At 43.9% G+C, this 16,752-nt stretch overlaps 3 protein-coding genes and 1 pseudogene across 3 annotated transcripts; all 4 read left to right on the forward strand.

Moving 5' to 3' along the window:
• Nucleotides 1-1,444: 1,444 nt before the first annotated feature.
• On the forward strand, nucleotides 1,445-3,776 carry LOC130070098 (zona pellucida sperm-binding protein 4-like). Its single transcript, XM_056234384.1, has 8 exons — nucleotides 1,445-2,276; nucleotides 2,356-2,543; nucleotides 2,617-2,714; nucleotides 2,786-2,943; nucleotides 3,020-3,212; nucleotides 3,282-3,429; nucleotides 3,515-3,587; nucleotides 3,666-3,776. The coding sequence occupies exons 1-8, from the start codon at nucleotides 1,487-1,489 to the stop codon at nucleotides 3,740-3,742; spliced, it is 1,725 nt and encodes a 574-aa protein (XP_056090359.1). The 5' UTR covers nucleotides 1,445-1,486; the 3' UTR covers nucleotides 3,743-3,776.
• Nucleotides 3,777-5,389: 1,613 nt separating this feature from the next.
• On the forward strand, nucleotides 5,390-7,720 carry LOC130070103 (zona pellucida sperm-binding protein 4-like; annotated as a pseudogene).
• Nucleotides 7,721-9,985: 2,265 nt separating this feature from the next.
• Nucleotides 9,986-11,584, forward strand: LOC130070084 (zona pellucida sperm-binding protein 4-like). The gene is made up of 8 exons (XM_056234367.1): nucleotides 9,986-10,028; nucleotides 10,164-10,351; nucleotides 10,425-10,522; nucleotides 10,594-10,751; nucleotides 10,828-11,020; nucleotides 11,090-11,237; nucleotides 11,323-11,395; nucleotides 11,474-11,584. Exons 1-8 carry the CDS (start codon nucleotides 9,986-9,988, stop codon nucleotides 11,548-11,550), a joined length of 978 nt encoding a protein of 325 aa, XP_056090342.1. The 3' UTR covers nucleotides 11,551-11,584.
• Nucleotides 11,585-13,197: 1,613 nt separating this feature from the next.
• LOC130070102 (zona pellucida sperm-binding protein 4-like) lies at nucleotides 13,198-15,529 on the forward strand. Its single transcript, XM_056234387.1, has 8 exons — nucleotides 13,198-14,029; nucleotides 14,109-14,296; nucleotides 14,370-14,467; nucleotides 14,539-14,696; nucleotides 14,773-14,965; nucleotides 15,035-15,182; nucleotides 15,268-15,340; nucleotides 15,419-15,529. Exons 1-8 carry the CDS (start codon nucleotides 13,240-13,242, stop codon nucleotides 15,493-15,495), a joined length of 1,725 nt encoding a protein of 574 aa, XP_056090362.1. The 5' UTR covers nucleotides 13,198-13,239; the 3' UTR covers nucleotides 15,496-15,529.
• Nucleotides 15,530-16,752: the final 1,223 nt, after the last annotated feature.

Here is a 16,752-nt window from a genome sequence, read left to right on the forward strand (position 1 = left end):
TTGCCAAGTTCTAGTTGTTCACTTGGGCCCCTGTTCATGTTTCACATATCAAATGAAGGTTTTAGCTACTGTCTGTTTGAGGCTTTACATACGACTTTATGGCTGGACTAGCATAACTGCATATATTGATGCCCAAACCCCCTCTAAGGTCACTTGTTGGCTTTTTGTAATGCTTTTTTTACAGTCACGCAAGTATAGACTCATATCTTGGGATAAAGGATGAGTGCAGGTTGATGGTGGTTTTATTCCAGGCTAGTCCCAGTAATGTTTATTGAAAAGTAGACTGCTTTCATTTAAGCATTAATCCCTTAACTGTTGTATCCCAACTAGGTAGCTGTCCAAGGCCTTGTTTACACCTGGTACTTAGAAGCATTTTTGTACATCAGGTCACAAGTGGACTGTGGTGTAAAAAGGGGCTAATTTTTTTTTTGAGCTTGTCTATTTTTGGCCACTTCCAGAGGTAGTCAAACACATTCGACCAGATTGCTTTCATAGAGTAGATGCTCATGTGTTTGAACAGCCACAAAACATGGTGTACCCTACCGCCTACTGACCTAGTACGTAAACATCTTGAGAAGTGCGCTAGCAGGTGTGATTTAAACTTTCTCTGCTTAGCCGATTTTTCCGTAGTTGCTCGACCATTTCTGTAGGTGGCCATCAGGATGTATGATTACATGCTTTAAATCATCAATTTGAGCAGCTCTTGAGGTTCTTATCCAGAATGTGAGATGAAATTCTTGCTGGTATAGCTGTGTTTACAGACTTTGATGAGGCCTGCACTTATTTCTTTGCACTGTCCATTTAGTTGTCGTCAGCGGGAAAACCTCTCTACGATTGCGTATGTTGGTTGGTTATTTCCACAACTTGAACATGATGGCTGCACAAATAGATTTTTAAATGCCAGGCACAGTTTTTATTATATTTCTTACTGTGGTATTGTAATTTTAGGGAAGGAAAAAAGAATAATACAGACATAACTGAAATGCGGGACACTATTTATGTCTTGCGGGACAAAACTCACAATTTCGGGACTGTCCCGCTGCAGAATGCGGGAGAGGTGGTCATCCTATGTTGTCGTCCGCCCACGAAAATATCAACGGAAAAACGTTTCTGTTTTTAGTACATCGTTGTTATTGAATCATACCCTGAATATACAGGCCTGTTGCCATAAAACAATCCAGAATAGCTAAAACATCTAATATAATATTCAGCTACTGAAGGATAAAATAAGGCTGAATTCAAATGGCAGAAATAGTTCTAGCATACTATTGTGAAATCAGCTCAATGTGGTTTTATGTATGTTCAAAAGGGTGGAAAAACAAGAAAAATGGAATCACCTAGTTGCATAAAATCCCACTCTGGAGTGCAAGTCTGGAGAATCATGACTATTAATGAAGAGGGAGGGATTATCATTAATTACCCAAAGTCTGTAGAGTACAAAAAGACCAAAGGGCAGCATCTCAGCAGTGTGACTAGCTGTTGAACAATGGCAGGAAGTTGGTGTGCTGTTCAGTCTCTGGCACTTTGTGTTTGGTTCTGTGCTTTCTGTCATGCTGTTCCGAAGTGGAGTGATCTGCCCCAGAATCCTCAAGCTCTGATGTTCCGGCAAACTGACCAGCGGTTTCAGAAGCCAGTTCAACAGCAAGCTAGTCAATGGTTTCCTCAGCAGGTTCAAAAGCCAGTTCAACAGCAAGCTAGTCAACGGTTTCCTCAGCAGGTTCAACAGCAAGCTAGTCAATGGTTTCCTCAGCAGGTTCAAAAGCCAGTTCAACAGCAAGCTAGTCAACAGTTTCCTCAGCAGGTTCAACAGCAAGCTAGTCAATGGTTTCCTCAGCAGGTTCAAAAGCCAGTTCAACAGCAAGCTAGTCAACAGTTTCCTCAGTCAGTTCAACAGCAAGCAGGTCAACAGTTTCCTCAGTCAGTTCAACAAGCTAGTCAACAGTTTCCTCAGCAGGTTCAAAAGCCGGTTCAACAGCAAGCAGGTCAACAGTTTCCTCAGTCAGTTCAACAAGCTAGTCAACAGTTTCCTCAGCAGGTTCAAAAGCCGGTTCAACAGCAAGCTAGTCAACAGTTTCCTCAGTCAGTTCAACAAGCAGGTCAACAGTTTCCTCAGCAGTTTCAGCCTAAGCAGCCAGTGGCAAAGGCAGAACCACTTGACAAATGTACTGTAGCTGATTATGAGCAGATCCAATGTGGACCACCTGGTATCAGTGGTGCTGAGTGTGCTGCTATCAACTGCTGCTTTAATGGACAGCAGTGTTACTATGGGAAGGCAGGTAAGAGTGTAGAGTCAATGTAGAGGCATTCATGTTAAACTGATCCTCAGCAATAACCTGCTCTTGTAACTCGTTCCAGTGACTGTCCAGTGTATAAGAGATGGTCAGTTTGTGGTAGTGGTGGCGAGAGATGTTACGCTGCCTCGATTGAGCCTGGATTCAGTCCGTCTCCTGGGTGGAAATGATCCAGCTTGCAGTCCTGTGGGATCCACACCTTTCTTTGCTATATACCAGTTCCCCGTCACTGCATGTGGCACAAGCATGATGGCGAGTAGCTGCTTGTGGTTTTGTTCTGCATGGCTTAGAATGGATTGGATGCCAACAATGTTACTATTTGCAGGAGGACAGTGGATATGTGGTGTATGAAAACAGAATGACCTCCTCATATGAAGTGGGTGTCGGACCACTTGGTTCCATCACAAGGGACAGCCATTTTGAGTAAGTGATGTATGCTTTATCATAAATGTGAATCATTGACAAATGCTACAAGCTCACTGTTTGTTGTCCAGGCTTCTCTTCCAGTGTAGGTACTCTGGTACCTCTGTGGAAGCTCTGGTTGTGGAGGTCAACACCGTTCCTCCACCTCCACCAGTAGCTGCTCCTGGACCCCTCAGGGTGGAGCTTAGACTGGCAAATGGTCAATGTGTCACCAAAGGCTGTGCAGAAGGTAAGTGTTTGTCCCAAGTATGCCTAAAGCCTTTCTAAAACTCCAGTTTCTAGTTAAACCCTGCATTCTTCCTCAGGGGACGAGGCGTACACGTCCTACTACAGTGATGCTGATTATCCAGTTACAAAAGTCCTGCGGGAGCCTGTGTATGTTGAGGTGCACATTTTGGAGAGGACCGACCCCAACATTGTCCTGATGCTGGGACATTGCTGGGCGACATCAACCCCCAGTCCACTCAGTCTACCCCAATGGGATCTTCTGGTTGATGGGTGAGTAAGGCCCGTCTTTATCCATCTAGTGTGCTGTAAGGCATTTCTGACTGCCTCTTTGCCTTTCAGATGCCCTTACCAGGATGATCGTTACCTGACCACATTGGTTCCAGTGACTGGGTCATCTGGTCTTCAGTTCCCGAGCCACTACAAGCGCTTTGTTGTGAAGATGTTCACATTTGTAGATCCAGCATCACTGGCTCCTCTGCAGGAAACCGTATGCTCTGCAGCCTTACCTCAACCCTTAATATTAGTGCTTTTTACAGGTAATTCTATGGCTTAACCCTTTCCCCCTCTGTTAGATCTTCATCCACTGTAGTACAGCGGTGTGCCATCCCTCCTCTGGCTCCTGTGAGCAAAGCTGCACTAGGAAAAGTGAGTGCTTGCTGTAAGTTGACTTCAGGAACTGAGAACTTATTTAAATGCCCCTCATGCTTCTACCACTTTTTACAGGAAGAGACACGCACGTCAAGACCATCTCTAGTGGGCAAACTGTGGTGTCTAGTGGAGAAGTTAACCTGGTCAAGTGAATTTTAGTGTTTTAATAAACTTCATGAAACTCAACATGTTTCTCTTTGGTATTCATTTCTGACTGGAGTTGGATGTTTCATGACTGTTCTCAGTTTGACTTCTAGGGCTGCACTACTAAGCCTTTTTCTTTCGTCCATTGAGATTCTTGACTTGAACTAAACAAGCCAGGTTTCTGCCTAAGCCATTTAACTTTACTATTTGCCAAGTTCTAGTTGTTCACTTGGGCCCCTGTTCATGTTTCACATATCAAATGAAGGTTTTAGCTACTGTCTGTTTGAGGCTTTACATACGACTTTATGGCTGGACTAGCATAACTGCATATATTGATGCCCAAACCCCCTCTAAGGTCACTTGTTGGCTTTTTGTAATGCTTTTTTTACAGTCACGCAAGTATAGACTCATATCTTGGGATAAAGGATGAGTGCAGGTTGATGGTGGTTTTATTCCAGGCTAGTCCCAGTAATGTTTATTGAAAAGTAGACTGCTTTCATTTAAGCATTAATCCCTTAACTGTTGTATCCCAACGAGGTAGCTGTCCAAGGCCTTGTTTACACCTGGTACTTAGAAGCATTTTTGTACATCAGGTCACAAGTGGACTGTGGTGTAAAAAGGGGCTAATTTTTTTTTTGAGCTTGTCTATTTTTGGCCACTTCCAGAGGTAGTCAAACACATTCGACCAGATTGCTTTCATAGAGTAGATGCTCATGTGTTTGAACAGCCACAAAACATGGTGTACCCTACCGCCTACTGACCTAGTACGTAAACATCTTGAGAAGTGCGCTAGCAGGTGTGATTTAAACTTTCTCTGCTTAGCTGATTTTTCCGTAGTTGCTCGACCATTTCTGTAGGTGGCCATCAGGATGTATGATTACATGCTTTAAATCATCAATTTGAGCAGCTCTTGAGGTTCTTATCCAGAATGTGAGATGAAATTCTTGCTGGTATAGCTGTGTTTACAGACTTTGATGAGGCCTGCACTTATTTCTTTGCGCTGTCCATTTAGTTGTCGTCAGCGGGAAAACCTCTCTACGATTGCGTATGTTGGTTGGTTATTTCCACAACTTGAACATGATGGCTGCACAAATAGATTTTTAAATGCCAGGCACAGTTTTTATTATATTTCTTACTGTGGTATTGTAATTTTAGGGAAGGAAAAAAGAATAATAATACAGACATAACTGAAATGCGGGACACTATTTATGTCTTGCGGGACAAAACTCACAATTTCGGGACTGTCCCGCTGCAGAATGCGGGAGAGGTGGTCATCCTATGTTGTCGTCCGCCCACGAAAATATCAACGGAAAAACGTTTCTGTTTTTAGTACATCGTTGTTATTGAATCATACCCTGAATATACAGGCCTGTTGCCATAAAACAATCCAGAATAGCTAAAACATCTAATATAATATTCAGCTACTGAAGGATAAAATAAGGCTGAATTCAAATGGCAGAAATAGTTCTAGCATACTATTGTGAAATCAGCTCAATGTGGTTTTATGTATGTTCAAAAGGGTGGAAAAACAAGAAAAATGGAATCACCTAGTTGCATAAAATCCCACTCTGGAGTGCAAGTCTGGAGAATCATGACTATTAATGAAGAGGGAGGGATTATCATTAATTACCCAAAGTCTGTAGAGTACAAAAAGACCAAAGGGCAGCATCTCAGCAGTGTGACTAGCTGTTGAACAATGGCAGGAAGTTGGTGTGCTGTTCAGTCTCTGGCACTTTGTGTTTGGTTCTGTGCTTTCTGTCATGCTGTTCCGAAGTGGAGTGATCTGCCCCAGAATCCTCAAGCTCTGATGTTCCGGCAAACTGACCAGCGGTTTCAGAAGCCAGTTCAACAGCAAGCTAGTCAATGGTTTCCTCAGCAGGTTCAAAAGCCAGTTCAACAGCAAGCTAGTCAACGGTTTCCTCAGCAGGTTCAACAGTAAGCTAGTCAATGGTTTCCTCAGCAGGTTCAAAAGCCAGTTCAACAGCAAGCTAGTCAACAGTTTCCTCAGCAGGTTCAACAGCAAGCTAGTCAATGGTTTCCTCAGCAGGTTCAAAAGCCAGTTCAACAGCAAGCTAGTCAACAGTTTCCTCAGTCAGTTCAACAGCAAGCAGGTCAACAGTTTCCTCAGTCAGTTCAACAAGCTAGTCAACAGTTTCCTCAGCAGGTTCAAAAGCCGGTTCAACAGCAAGCAGGTCAACAGTTTCCTCAGTCAGTTCAACAAGCTAGTCAACAGTTTCCTCAGCAGGTTCAAAAGCCGGTTCAACAGCAAGCTAGTCAACAGTTTCCTCAGTCAGTTCAACAAGCAGGTCAACAGTTTCCTCAGCAGTTTCAGCCTAAGCAGCCAGTGGCAAAGGCAGAACCACTTGACAAATGTACTGTAGCTGATTATGAGCAGATCCAATGTGGACCACCTGGTATCAGTGGTGCTGAGTGTGCTGCTATCAACTGCTGCTTTAATGGACAGCAGTGTTACTATGGGAAGGCAGGTAAGAGTGTAGAGTCAATGTAGAGGCATTCATGTTAAACTGATCCTCAGCAATAACCTGCTCTTGTAACTCGTTCCAGTGACTGTCCAGTGTATAAGAGATGGTCAGTTTGTGGTAGTGGTGGCGAGAGATGTTACGCTGCCTCGATTGAGCCTGGATTCAGTCCGTCTCCTGGGTGGAAATGATCCAGCTTGCAGTCCTGTGGGATCCACACCTTTCTTTGCTATATACCAGTTCCCCGTCACTGCATGTGGCACAAGCATGATGGCGAGTAGCTGCTTGTGGTTTTGTTCTGCATGGCTTAGAATGGATTGGATGCCAACAATGTTACTATTTGCAGGAGGACAGTGGATATGTGGTGTATGAAAACAGAATGACCTCCTCATATGAAGTGGGTGTCGGACCACTTGGTTCCATCACAAGGGACAGCCATTTTGAGTAAGTGATGTATGCTTTATCATAAATGTGAATCATTGACAAATGCTACAAGCTCACTGTTTGTTGTCCAGGCTTCTCTTCCAGTGTAGGTACTCTGGTACCTCTGTGGAAGCTCTGGTTGTGGAGGTCAACACCGTTCCTCCACCTCCACCAGTAGCTGCTCCTGGACCCCTCAGGGTGGAGCTTAGACTGGCAAATGGTCAATGTGTCACCAAAGGCTGTGCAGAAGGTAAGTGTTTGTCCCAAGTATGCCTAAAGCCTTTCTAAAACTCCAGTTTCTAGTTAAACCCTGCATTCTTCCTCAGGGGACGAGGCGTACACGTCCTACTACAGTGATGCTGATTATCCAGTTACAAAAGTCCTGCGGGAGCCTGTGTATGTTGAGGTGCACATTTTGGAGAGGACCGACCCCAACATTGTCCTGATGCTGGGACATTGCTGGGCGACATCAACCCCCAGTCCACTCAGTCTACCCCAATGGGATCTTCTGGTTGATGGGTGAGTAAGGCCCGTCTTTATCCATCTAGTGTGCTGTAAGGCATTTCTGACTGCCTCTTTGCCTTTCAGATGCCCTTACCAGGATGATCGTTACCTGACCACATTGGTTCCAGTGACTGGGTCATCTGGTCTTCAGTTCCCGAGCCACTACAAGCGCTTTGTTGTGAAGATGTTCACATTTGTAGATCCAGCATCACTGGCTCCTCTGCAGGAAACCGTATGCTCTGCAGCCTTACCTCAACCCTTAATATTAGTGCTTTTTACAGGTAATTCTATGGCTTAACCCTTTCCCCCTCTGTTAGATCTTCATCCACTGTAGTACAGCGGTGTGCCATCCCTCCTCTGGCTCCTGTGAGCAAAGCTGCACTAGGAAAAGTGAGTGCTTGCTATAAGTTGACTTCAGGAACTGAGAACTTATTTAAATGCCCCTCATGCTTCTACCACTTTTTACAGGAAGAGACACGCACGTCAAGACCATCTCTAGTGGGCAAACTGTGGTGTCTAGTGGAGAAGTTAACCTGGTCAAGTGAATTTTAGTGTTTTAATAAACTTCATGAAACTCAACATGTTTCTCTTTGGTATTCATTCATTTCTGACTGGAGTTGGATGTTTCATGACTGTTCTCAGTTTGACTTCTAGGGCTGCACTACTAAGCCTTTTTCTTTCGTCCATTGAGATTCTTGACTTGAACTAAACAAGCCAGGTTTCTGCCTAAGCCATTTAACTTTACTATTTGCCAAGTTCTAGTTGTTCACTTGGGCCCCTGTTCATGTTTCACATATCAAATGAAGGTTTTAGCTACTGTCTGTTTGAGGCTTTACATACGACTTTATGGCTGGACTAGCATAACTGCATATATTGATGCCCAAACCCCCTCTAAGGTCACTTGTTGGCTTTTTGTAATGCTTTTTTTACAGTCACGCAAGTATAGACTCATATCTTGGGATAAAGGATGAGTGCAGGTTGATGGTGGTTTTATTCCAGGCTAGTCCCAGTAATGTTTATTGAAAAGTAGACTGCTTTCATTTAAGCATTAATCCCTTAACTGTTGTATCCCAACGAGGTAGCTGTCCAAGGCCTTGTTTACACCTGGTACTTAGAAGCATTTTTGTACATCAGGTCACAAGTGGACTGTGGTGTAAAAAGGGGCTAATTTTTTTTTTGAGCTTGTCTATTTTTGGCCACTTCCAGAGGTAGTCAAACACATTCGACCAGATTGCTTTCATAGAGTAGATGCTCATGTGTTTGAACAGCCACAAAACATGGTGTACCCTACCGCCTACTGACCTAGTACGTAAACATCTTGAGAAGTGCGCTAGCAGGTGTGATTTAAACTTTCTCTGCTTAGCCGATTTTTCCGTAGTTGCTCGACCATTTCTGTAGGTGGCCATCAGGATGTATGATTACATGCTTTAAATCATCAATTTGAGCAGCTCTTGAGGTTCTTATCCAGAATGTGAGATGAAATTCTTGCTGGTATAGCTGTGTTTACAGACTTTGATGAGGCCTGCACTTATTTCTTTGCGCTGTCCATTTAGTTGTCGTCAGCGGGAAAACCTCTCTACGATTGCGTATGTTGGTTGGTTATTTCCACAACTTGAACATAACGGCTGCACAAATAGATTTTTAAATGCCAGGCACAGTTTTTATTATATTTCTTACTGTGGTATTGTAATTTTAGGGAAGGAAAAAAGAATAATAATACAGACATAACTGAAATGCGGGACACTATTTATGTCTTGCGGGACAAAACTCACAATTTCGGGACTGTCCCGCTGCAGAATGCGGGAGAGGTGGTCATCCTATGTTGTCGTCCGCCCACGAAAATATCAACGGAAAAACGTTTCTGTTTTTAGTACATCGTTGTTATTGAATCATACCCTGAATATACAGGCCTGTTGCCATAAAACAATCCAGAATAGCTAAAACATCTAATATAATATTCAGCTACTGAAGGATAAAATAAGGCTGAATTCAAATGGCAGAAATAGTTCTAGCATACTATTGTGAAATCAGCTCAATGTGGTTTTATGTATGTTCAAAAGGGTGGAAAAACAAGAAAAATGGAATCACCTAGTTGCATAAAATCCCACTCTGGAGTGCAAGTCTGGAGAATCATGACTATTAATGAAGAGGGAGGGATTATCATTAATTACCCAAAGTCTGTAGAGTACAAAAAGACCAAAGGGCAGCATCTCAGCAGTGTGACTAGCTGTTGAACAATGGCAGGAAGTTGGTGTGCTGTTCAGTCTCTGGCACTTTGTGTTTGGTTCTGTGCTTTCTGTCATGCTGTTCCGAAGTGGAGTGATCTGCCCCAGAATCCTCAAGCTCTGATGTTCCGGCAAACTGACCAGCGGTTTCAGAAGCCAGTTCAACAGCAAGCTAGTCAATGGTTTCCTCAGCAGGTTCAAAAGCCAGTTCAACAGCAAGCTAGTCAACAGTTTCCTCAGCAGGTTCAACAGCAAGCTAGTCAATGGTTTCCTCAGCAGGTTCAAAAGCCAGTTCAACAGCAAGCTAGTCAACAGTTTCCTCAGTCAGTTCAACAGCAAGCAGGTCAACAGTTTCCTCAGTCAGTTCAACAAGCTAGTCAACAGTTTCCTCAGCAGGTTCAAAAGCCGGTTCAACAGCAAGCAGGTCAACAGTTTCCTCAGTCAGTTCAACAAGCTAGTCAACAGTTTCCTCAGCAGGTTCAAAAGCCGGTTCAACAGCAAGCTAGTCAACAGTTTCCTCAGTCAGTTCAACAAGCAGGTCAACAGTTTCCTCAGCAGTTTCAGCCTAAGCAGCCAGTGGCAAAGGCAGAACCACTTGACAAATGTACTGTAGCTGATTATGAGCAGATCCAATGTGGACCACCTGGTATCAGTGGTGCTGAGTGTGCTGCTATCAACTGCTGCTTTAATGGACAGCAGTGTTACTATGGGAAGGCAGGTAAGAGTGTAGAGTCAATGTAGAGGCATTCATGTTAAACTGATCCTCAGCAATAACCTGCTCTTGTAACTCGTTCCAGTGACTGTCCAGTGTATAAGAGATGGTCAGTTTGTGGTAGTGGTGGCGAGAGATGTTACGCTGCCTCGATTGAGCCTGGATTCAGTCCGTCTCCTGGGTGGAAATGATCCAGCTTGCAGTCCTGTGGGATCCACACCTTTCTTTGCTATATACCAGTTCCCCGTCACTGCATGTGGCACAAGCATGATGGCGAGTAGCTGCTTGTGGTTTTGTTCTGCATGGCTTAGAATGGATTGGATGCCAACAATGTTACTATTTGCAGGAGGACAGTGGATATGTGGTGTATGAAAACAGAATGACCTCCTCATATGAAGTGGGTGTCGGACCACTTGGTTCCATCACAAGGGACAGCCATTTTGAGTAAGTGATGTATGCTTTATCATAAATGTGAATCATTGACAAATGCTACAAGCTCACTGTTTGTTGTCCAGGCTTCTCTTCCAGTGTAGGTACTCTGGTACCTCTGTGGAAGCTCTGGTTGTGGAGGTCAACACCGTTCCTCCACCTCCACCAGTAGCTGCTCCTGGACCCCTCAGGGTGGAGCTTAGACTGGCAAATGGTCAATGTGTCACCAAAGGCTGTGCAGAAGGTAAGTGTTTGTCCCAAGTATGCCTAAAGCCTTTCTAAAACTCCAGTTTCTAGTTAAACCCTGCATTCTTCCTCAGGGGACGAGGCGTACACGTCCTACTACAGTGATGCTGATTATCCAGTTACAAAAGTCCTGCGGGAGCCTGTGTATGTTGAGGTGCACATTTTGGAGAGGACCGACCCCAACATTGTCCTGATGCTGGGACATTGCTGGGCGACATCAACCCCCAGTCCACTCAGTCTACCCCAATGGGATCTTCTGGTTGATGGGTGAGTAAGGCCCGTCTTTATCCATCTAGTGTGCTGTAAGGCATTTCTGACTGCCTCTTTGCCTTTCAGATGCCCTTACCAGGATGATCGTTACCTGACCACATTGGTTCCAGTGACTGGGTCATCTGGTCTTCAGTTCCCGAGCCACTACAAGCGCTTTGTTGTGAAGATGTTCACATTTGTAGATCCAGCATCACTGGCTCCTCTGCAGGAAACCGTATGCTCTGCAGCCTTACCTCAACCCTTAATATTAGTGCTTTTTACAGGTAATTCTATGGCTTAACCCTTTCCCCCTCTGTTAGATCTTCATCCACTGTAGTACAGCGGTGTGCCATCCCTCCTCTGGCTCCTGTGAGCAAAGCTGCACTAGGAAAAGTGAGTGCTTGCTGTAAGTTGACTTCAGGAACTGAGAACTTATTTAAATGCCCCTCATGCTTCTACCACTTTTTACAGGAAGAGACACGCACGTCAAGACCATCTCTAGTGGGCAAACTGTGGTGTCTAGTGGAGAAGTTAACCTGGTCAAGTGAATTTTAGTGTTTTAATAAACTTCATGAAACTCAACATGTTTCTCTTTGGTATTCATTTCTGACTGGAGTTGGATGTTTCATGACTGTTCTCAGTTTGACTTCTAGGGCTGCACTACTAAGCCTTTTTCTTTCGTCCATTGAGATTCTTGACTTGAACTAAACAAGCCAGGTTTCTGCCTAAGCCATTTAACTTTACTATTTGCCAAGTTCTAGTTGTTCACTTGGGCCCCTGTTCATGTTTCACATATCAAATGAAGGTTTTAGCTACTGTCTGTTTGAGGCTTTACATACGACTTTATGGCTGGACTAGCATAACTGCATATATTGATGCCCAAACCCCCTCTAAGGTCACTTGTTGGCTTTTTGTAATGCTTTTTTTACAGTCACGCAAGTATAGACTCATATCTTGGGATAAAGGATGAGTGCAGGTTGATGGTGGTTTTATTCCAGGCTAGTCCCAGTAATGTTTATTGAAAAGTAGACTGCTTTCATTTAAGCATTAATCCCTTAACTGTTGTATCCCAACTAGGTAGCTGTCCAAGGCCTTGTTTACACCTGGTACTTAGAAGCATTTTTGTACATCAGGTCACAAGTGGACTGTGGTGTAAAAAGGGGCTAATTTTTTTGTTTGAGCTTGTCTATTTTTGGCCACTTCCAGAGGTAGTCAAACACATTCGACCAGATTGCTTTCATAGAGTAGATGCTCATGTGTTTGAACAGCCACAAAACATGGTGTACCCTACCGCCTACTGACCTAGTACGTAAACATCTTGAGAAGTGCGCTAGCAGGTGTGATTTAAACTTTCTCTGCTTAGCCGATTTTTCCGTAGTTGCTCGACCATTTCTGTAGGTGGCCATCAGGATGTATGATTACATGCTTTAAATCATCAATTTGAGCAGCTCTTGAGGTTCTTATCCAGAATGTGAGATGAAATTCTTGCTGGTATAGCTGTGTTTACAGACTTTGATGAGGCCTGCACTTATTTCTTTGCACTGTCCATTTAGTTGTCGTCAGCGGGAAAACCTCTCTACGATTGCGTATGTTGGTTGGTTATTTCCACAACTTGAACATGATGGCTGCACAAATAGATTTTTAAATGCCAGGCACAGTTTTTATTATATTTCTTACTGTGGTATTGTAATTTTAGGGAAGGAAAAAAGAATAATAATACAGACATAACTGAAATGCGGGACACTATTTATGTCTTGCGGGACAAAACTCACAATTTCGGGACTGTCCCGCTGCAGAATGCGGGAGAGGTGGTCATCCTATGTTGTCGTCCGCCCACGAAAATATCAACGGAAAAACGTTTCTGTTTTTAGTACATCGTTGTTATTGAATCATACCCTGAATATACAGGCCTGTTGCCATAAAACAATCCAGAATAGCTAAAACATCTAATATAATATTCAGCTACTGAAGGATAAAATAAGGCTGAATTCAAATGGCAGAAATAGTTCTAGCATACTATTGTGAAATCAGCTCAATGTGGTTTTATGTATGTTCAAAAGGGTGGAAAAACAAGAAAAATGGAATCACCTAGTTGCATAAAATCCCACTCTGGAGTGCAAGTCTGGAGAATCATGACTATTAATGAAGAGGGAGGGATTATCATTAATTACCCAAAGTCTGTAGAGTACAAAAAGACCAAAGGGCAGCATCTCAGCAGTGTGACTAGCTGTTGAACAATGGCAGGAAGTTGGTGTGCTGTTCAGTCTCTGGCACTTTGTGTTTGGTTCTGTGCTTTCTGTCATGCTGTTCCGAAGTGGAGTGATCTGCCCCAGAATCCTCAAGCTCTGATGTTCCGGCAAACTGACCAGCGGTTTCAGAAGCCAGTTCAACAGCAAGCTAGTCAATGGTTTCCTCAGCAGGTTCAAAAGCCAGTTCAACAGCAAGCTAGTCAACGGTTTCCTCAGCAGGTTCAACAGCAAGCTAGTCAATGGTTTCCTCAGCAGGTTCAAAAGCCAGTTCAACAGCAAGCTAGTCAACAGTTTCCTCAGCAGGTTCAACAGCAAGCTAGTCAATGGTTTCCTCAGCAGGTTCAAAAGCCAGTTCAACAGCAAGCTAGTCAACAGTTTCCTCAGTCAGTTCAACAGCAAGCAGGTCAACAGTTTCCTCAGTCAGTTCAACAAGCTAGTCAACAGTTTCCTCAGCAGGTTCAAAAGCCGGTTCAACAGCAAGCAGGTCAACAGTTTCCTCAGTCAGTTCAACAAGCTAGTCAACAGTTTCCTCAGCAGGTTCAAAAGCCGGTTCAACAGCAAGCTAGTCAACAGTTTCCTCAGTCAGTTCAACAAGCAGGTCAACAGTTTCCTCAGCAGTTTCAGCCTAAGCAGCCAGTGGCAAAGGCAGAACCACTTGACAAATGTACTGTAGCTGATTATGAGCAGATCCAATGTGGACCACCTGGTATCAGTGGTGCTGAGTGTGCTGCTATCAACTGCTGCTTTAATGGACAGCAGTGTTACTATGGGAAGGCAGGTAAGAGTGTAGAGTCAATGTAGAGGCATTCATGTTAAACTGATCCTCAGCAATAACCTGCTCTTGTAACTCGTTCCAGTGACTGTCCAGTGTATAAGAGATGGTCAGTTTGTGGTAGTGGTGGCGAGAGATGTTACGCTGCCTCGATTGAGCCTGGATTCAGTCCGTCTCCTGGGTGGAAATGATCCAGCTTGCAGTCCTGTGGGATCCACACCTTTCTTTGCTATATACCAGTTCCCCGTCACTGCATGTGGCACAAGCATGATGGCGAGTAGCTGCTTGTGGTTTTGTTCTGCATGGCTTAGAATGGATTGGATGCCAACAATGTTACTATTTGCAGGAGGACAGTGGATATGTGGTGTATGAAAACAGAATGACCTCCTCATATGAAGTGGGTGTCGGACCACTTGGTTCCATCACAAGGGACAGCCATTTTGAGTAAGTGATGTATGCTTTATCATAAATGTGAATCATTGACAAATGCTACAAGCTCACTGTTTGTTGTCCAGGCTTCTCTTCCAGTGTAGGTACTCTGGTACCTCTGTGGAAGCTCTGGTTGTGGAGGTCAACACCGTTCCTCCACCTCCACCAGTAGCTGCTCCTGGACCCCTCAGGGTGGAGCTTAGACTGGCAAATGGTCAATGTGTCACCAAAGGCTGTGCAGAAGGTAAGTGTTTGTCCCAAGTATGCCTAAAGCCTTTCTAAAACTCCAGTTTCTAGTTAAACCCTGCATTCTTCCTCAGGGGACGAGGCGTACACGTCCTACTACAGTGATGCTGATTATCCAGTTACAAAAGTCCTGCGGGAGCCTGTGTATGTTGAGGTGCACATTTTGGAGAGGACCGACCCCAACATTGTCCTGATGCTGGGACATTGCTGGGCGACATCAACCCCCAGTCCACTCAGTCTACCCCAATGGGATCTTCTGGTTGATGGGTGAGTAAGGCCCGTCTTTATCCATCTAGTGTGCTGTAAGGCATTTCTGACTGCCTCTTTGCCTTTCAGATGCCCTTACCAGGATGATCGTTACCTGACCACATTGGTTCCAGTGACTGGGTCATCTGGTCTTCAGTTCCCGAGCCACTACAAGCGCTTTGTTGTGAAGATGTTCACATTTGTAGATCCAGCATCACTGGCTCCTCTGCAGGAAACCGTATGCTCTGCAGCCTTACCTCAACCCTTAATATTAGTGCTTTTTACAGGTAATTCTATGACTTAACCCTTTCCCCCTCTGTTAGATCTTCATCCACTGTAGTACAGCGGTGTGCCATCCCTCCTCTGGCTCCTGTGAGCAAAGCTGCACTAGGAAAAGTGAGTGCTTGCTGTAAGTTGACTTCAGGAACTGAGAACTTATTTAAATGCCCCTCATGCTTCTACCACTTTTTACAGGAAGAGACACGCACGTCAAGACCATCTCTAGTGGGCAAACTGTGGTGTCTAGTGGAGAAGTTAACCTGGTCAAGTGAATTTTAGTGTTTTAATAAACTTCATGAAACTCAACATGTTTCTCTTTGGTATTCATTTCTGACTGGAGTTGGATGTTTCATGACTGTTCTCAGTTTGACTTCTAGGGCTGCACTACTAAGCCTTTTTCTTTCGTCCATTGAGATTCTTGACTTGAACTAAACAAGCCAGGTTTCTGCCTAAGCCATTTAACTTTACTATTTGCCAAGTTCTAGTTGTTCACTTGGGCCCCTGTTCATGTTTCACATATCAAATGAAGGTTTTAGCTACTGTCTGTTTGAGGCTTTACATACGACTTTATGGCTGGACTAGCATAACTGCATATATTGATGCCCAAACCCCCTCTAAGGTCACTTGTTGGCTTTTTGTAATGCTTTTTTTACAGTCACGCAAGTATAGACTCATATCTTGGGATAAAGGATGAGTGCAGGTTGATGGTGGTTTTATTCCAGGCTAGTCCCAGTAATGTTTATTGAAAAGTAGACTGCTTTCATTTAAGCATTAATCCCTTAACTGTTGTATCCCAACTAGGTAGCTGTCCAAGGCCTTGTTTACACCTGGTACTTAGAAGCATTTTTGTACATCAGGTCACAAGTGGACTGTGGTGTAAAAAGGGGCTAATTTTTTTTTTGAGCTTGTCTATTTTTGGCCACTTCCAGAGGTAGTCAAACACATTCGACCAGATTGCTTTCATAGAGTAGATGCTCATGTGTTTGAACAGCCACAAAACATGGTGTACCCTACCGCCTACTGACCTAGTACGTAAACATCTTGAGAAGTGCGCTAGCAGGTGTGATTTAAACTTTCCCTGCTTAGCCGATTTTTCCGTAGTTGCTCGACCATTTCTGTAGGTGGCCATCAGGATGTATGATTACATGCTTTAAATCATCAATTTGAGCAGCTCTTGAGGTTCTTATCCAGAATGTGAGATGAAATTCTTGCTGGTATAGCTGTGTTTACAGACTTTGATGAGGCCTGCACTTATTTCTTTGCGCTGTCCATTTAGTTGTCGTCAGCGGGAAAACCTCTCTACGATTGCGTATGTTGGTTGGTTATTTCCACAACTTGAACATGACGGCTGCACAAATAGATTTTTAAATGCCAGGCACAGTTTTTATTATATTTCTTACTGTGGTATTGTAATTTTAGGGAAGGAAAAAAGAATAATAATACAGACATAACTGAAATGCGGGACACTATTTATGTCTTGCGGGACAAAACTCACAATTTCGGGACTGTCCCGCTGCAGAATGCGGGAG

This window comes from Rhinichthys klamathensis, unplaced genomic scaffold (genome assembly GCF_029890125.1).
Source record: "Rhinichthys klamathensis goyatoka isolate OS25496 unplaced genomic scaffold, OSU_Roscu_1.1 h1tg000394l_1, whole genome shotgun sequence".
Lineage (NCBI taxonomy): Eukaryota > Metazoa > Chordata > Actinopteri > Cypriniformes > Leuciscidae > Rhinichthys > Rhinichthys klamathensis.

Coding starts and splice junctions, on each gene's coding strand:
- LOC130070098 (XM_056234384.1), top strand. CDS start 1,487: ATGGCAGGAAGTTGGTGTGCTGTTCAGTCTCTGGCACTTTGTGTTTGG. Junction 2,544..2,616: donor CATGTGGCACAAGCATGATG/GCGAGTAGCTGC, acceptor TACTATTTGCAG/GAGGACAGTGGATATGTGGT. Junction 3,430..3,514: donor TGGCTCCTCTGCAGGAAACC/GTATGCTCTGCA, acceptor CCCCTCTGTTAG/ATCTTCATCCACTGTAGTAC.
- LOC130070084 (XM_056234367.1), top strand. CDS start 9,986: ATGAGCAGATCCAATGTGGACCACCTGGTATCAGTGGTGCTGA. Junction 10,352..10,424: donor CATGTGGCACAAGCATGATG/GCGAGTAGCTGC, acceptor TACTATTTGCAG/GAGGACAGTGGATATGTGGT. Junction 11,396..11,473: donor GCAAAGCTGCACTAGGAAAA/GTGAGTGCTTGC, acceptor CACTTTTTACAG/GAAGAGACACGCACGTCAAG.
- LOC130070102 (XM_056234387.1), top strand. CDS start 13,240: ATGGCAGGAAGTTGGTGTGCTGTTCAGTCTCTGGCACTTTGTGTTTGG. Junction 14,468..14,538: donor ACAAGGGACAGCCATTTTGA/GTAAGTGATGTA, acceptor TTTGTTGTCCAG/GCTTCTCTTCCAGTGTAGGT. Junction 14,966..15,034: donor TGGGATCTTCTGGTTGATGG/GTGAGTAAGGCC, acceptor TTTGCCTTTCAG/ATGCCCTTACCAGGATGATC.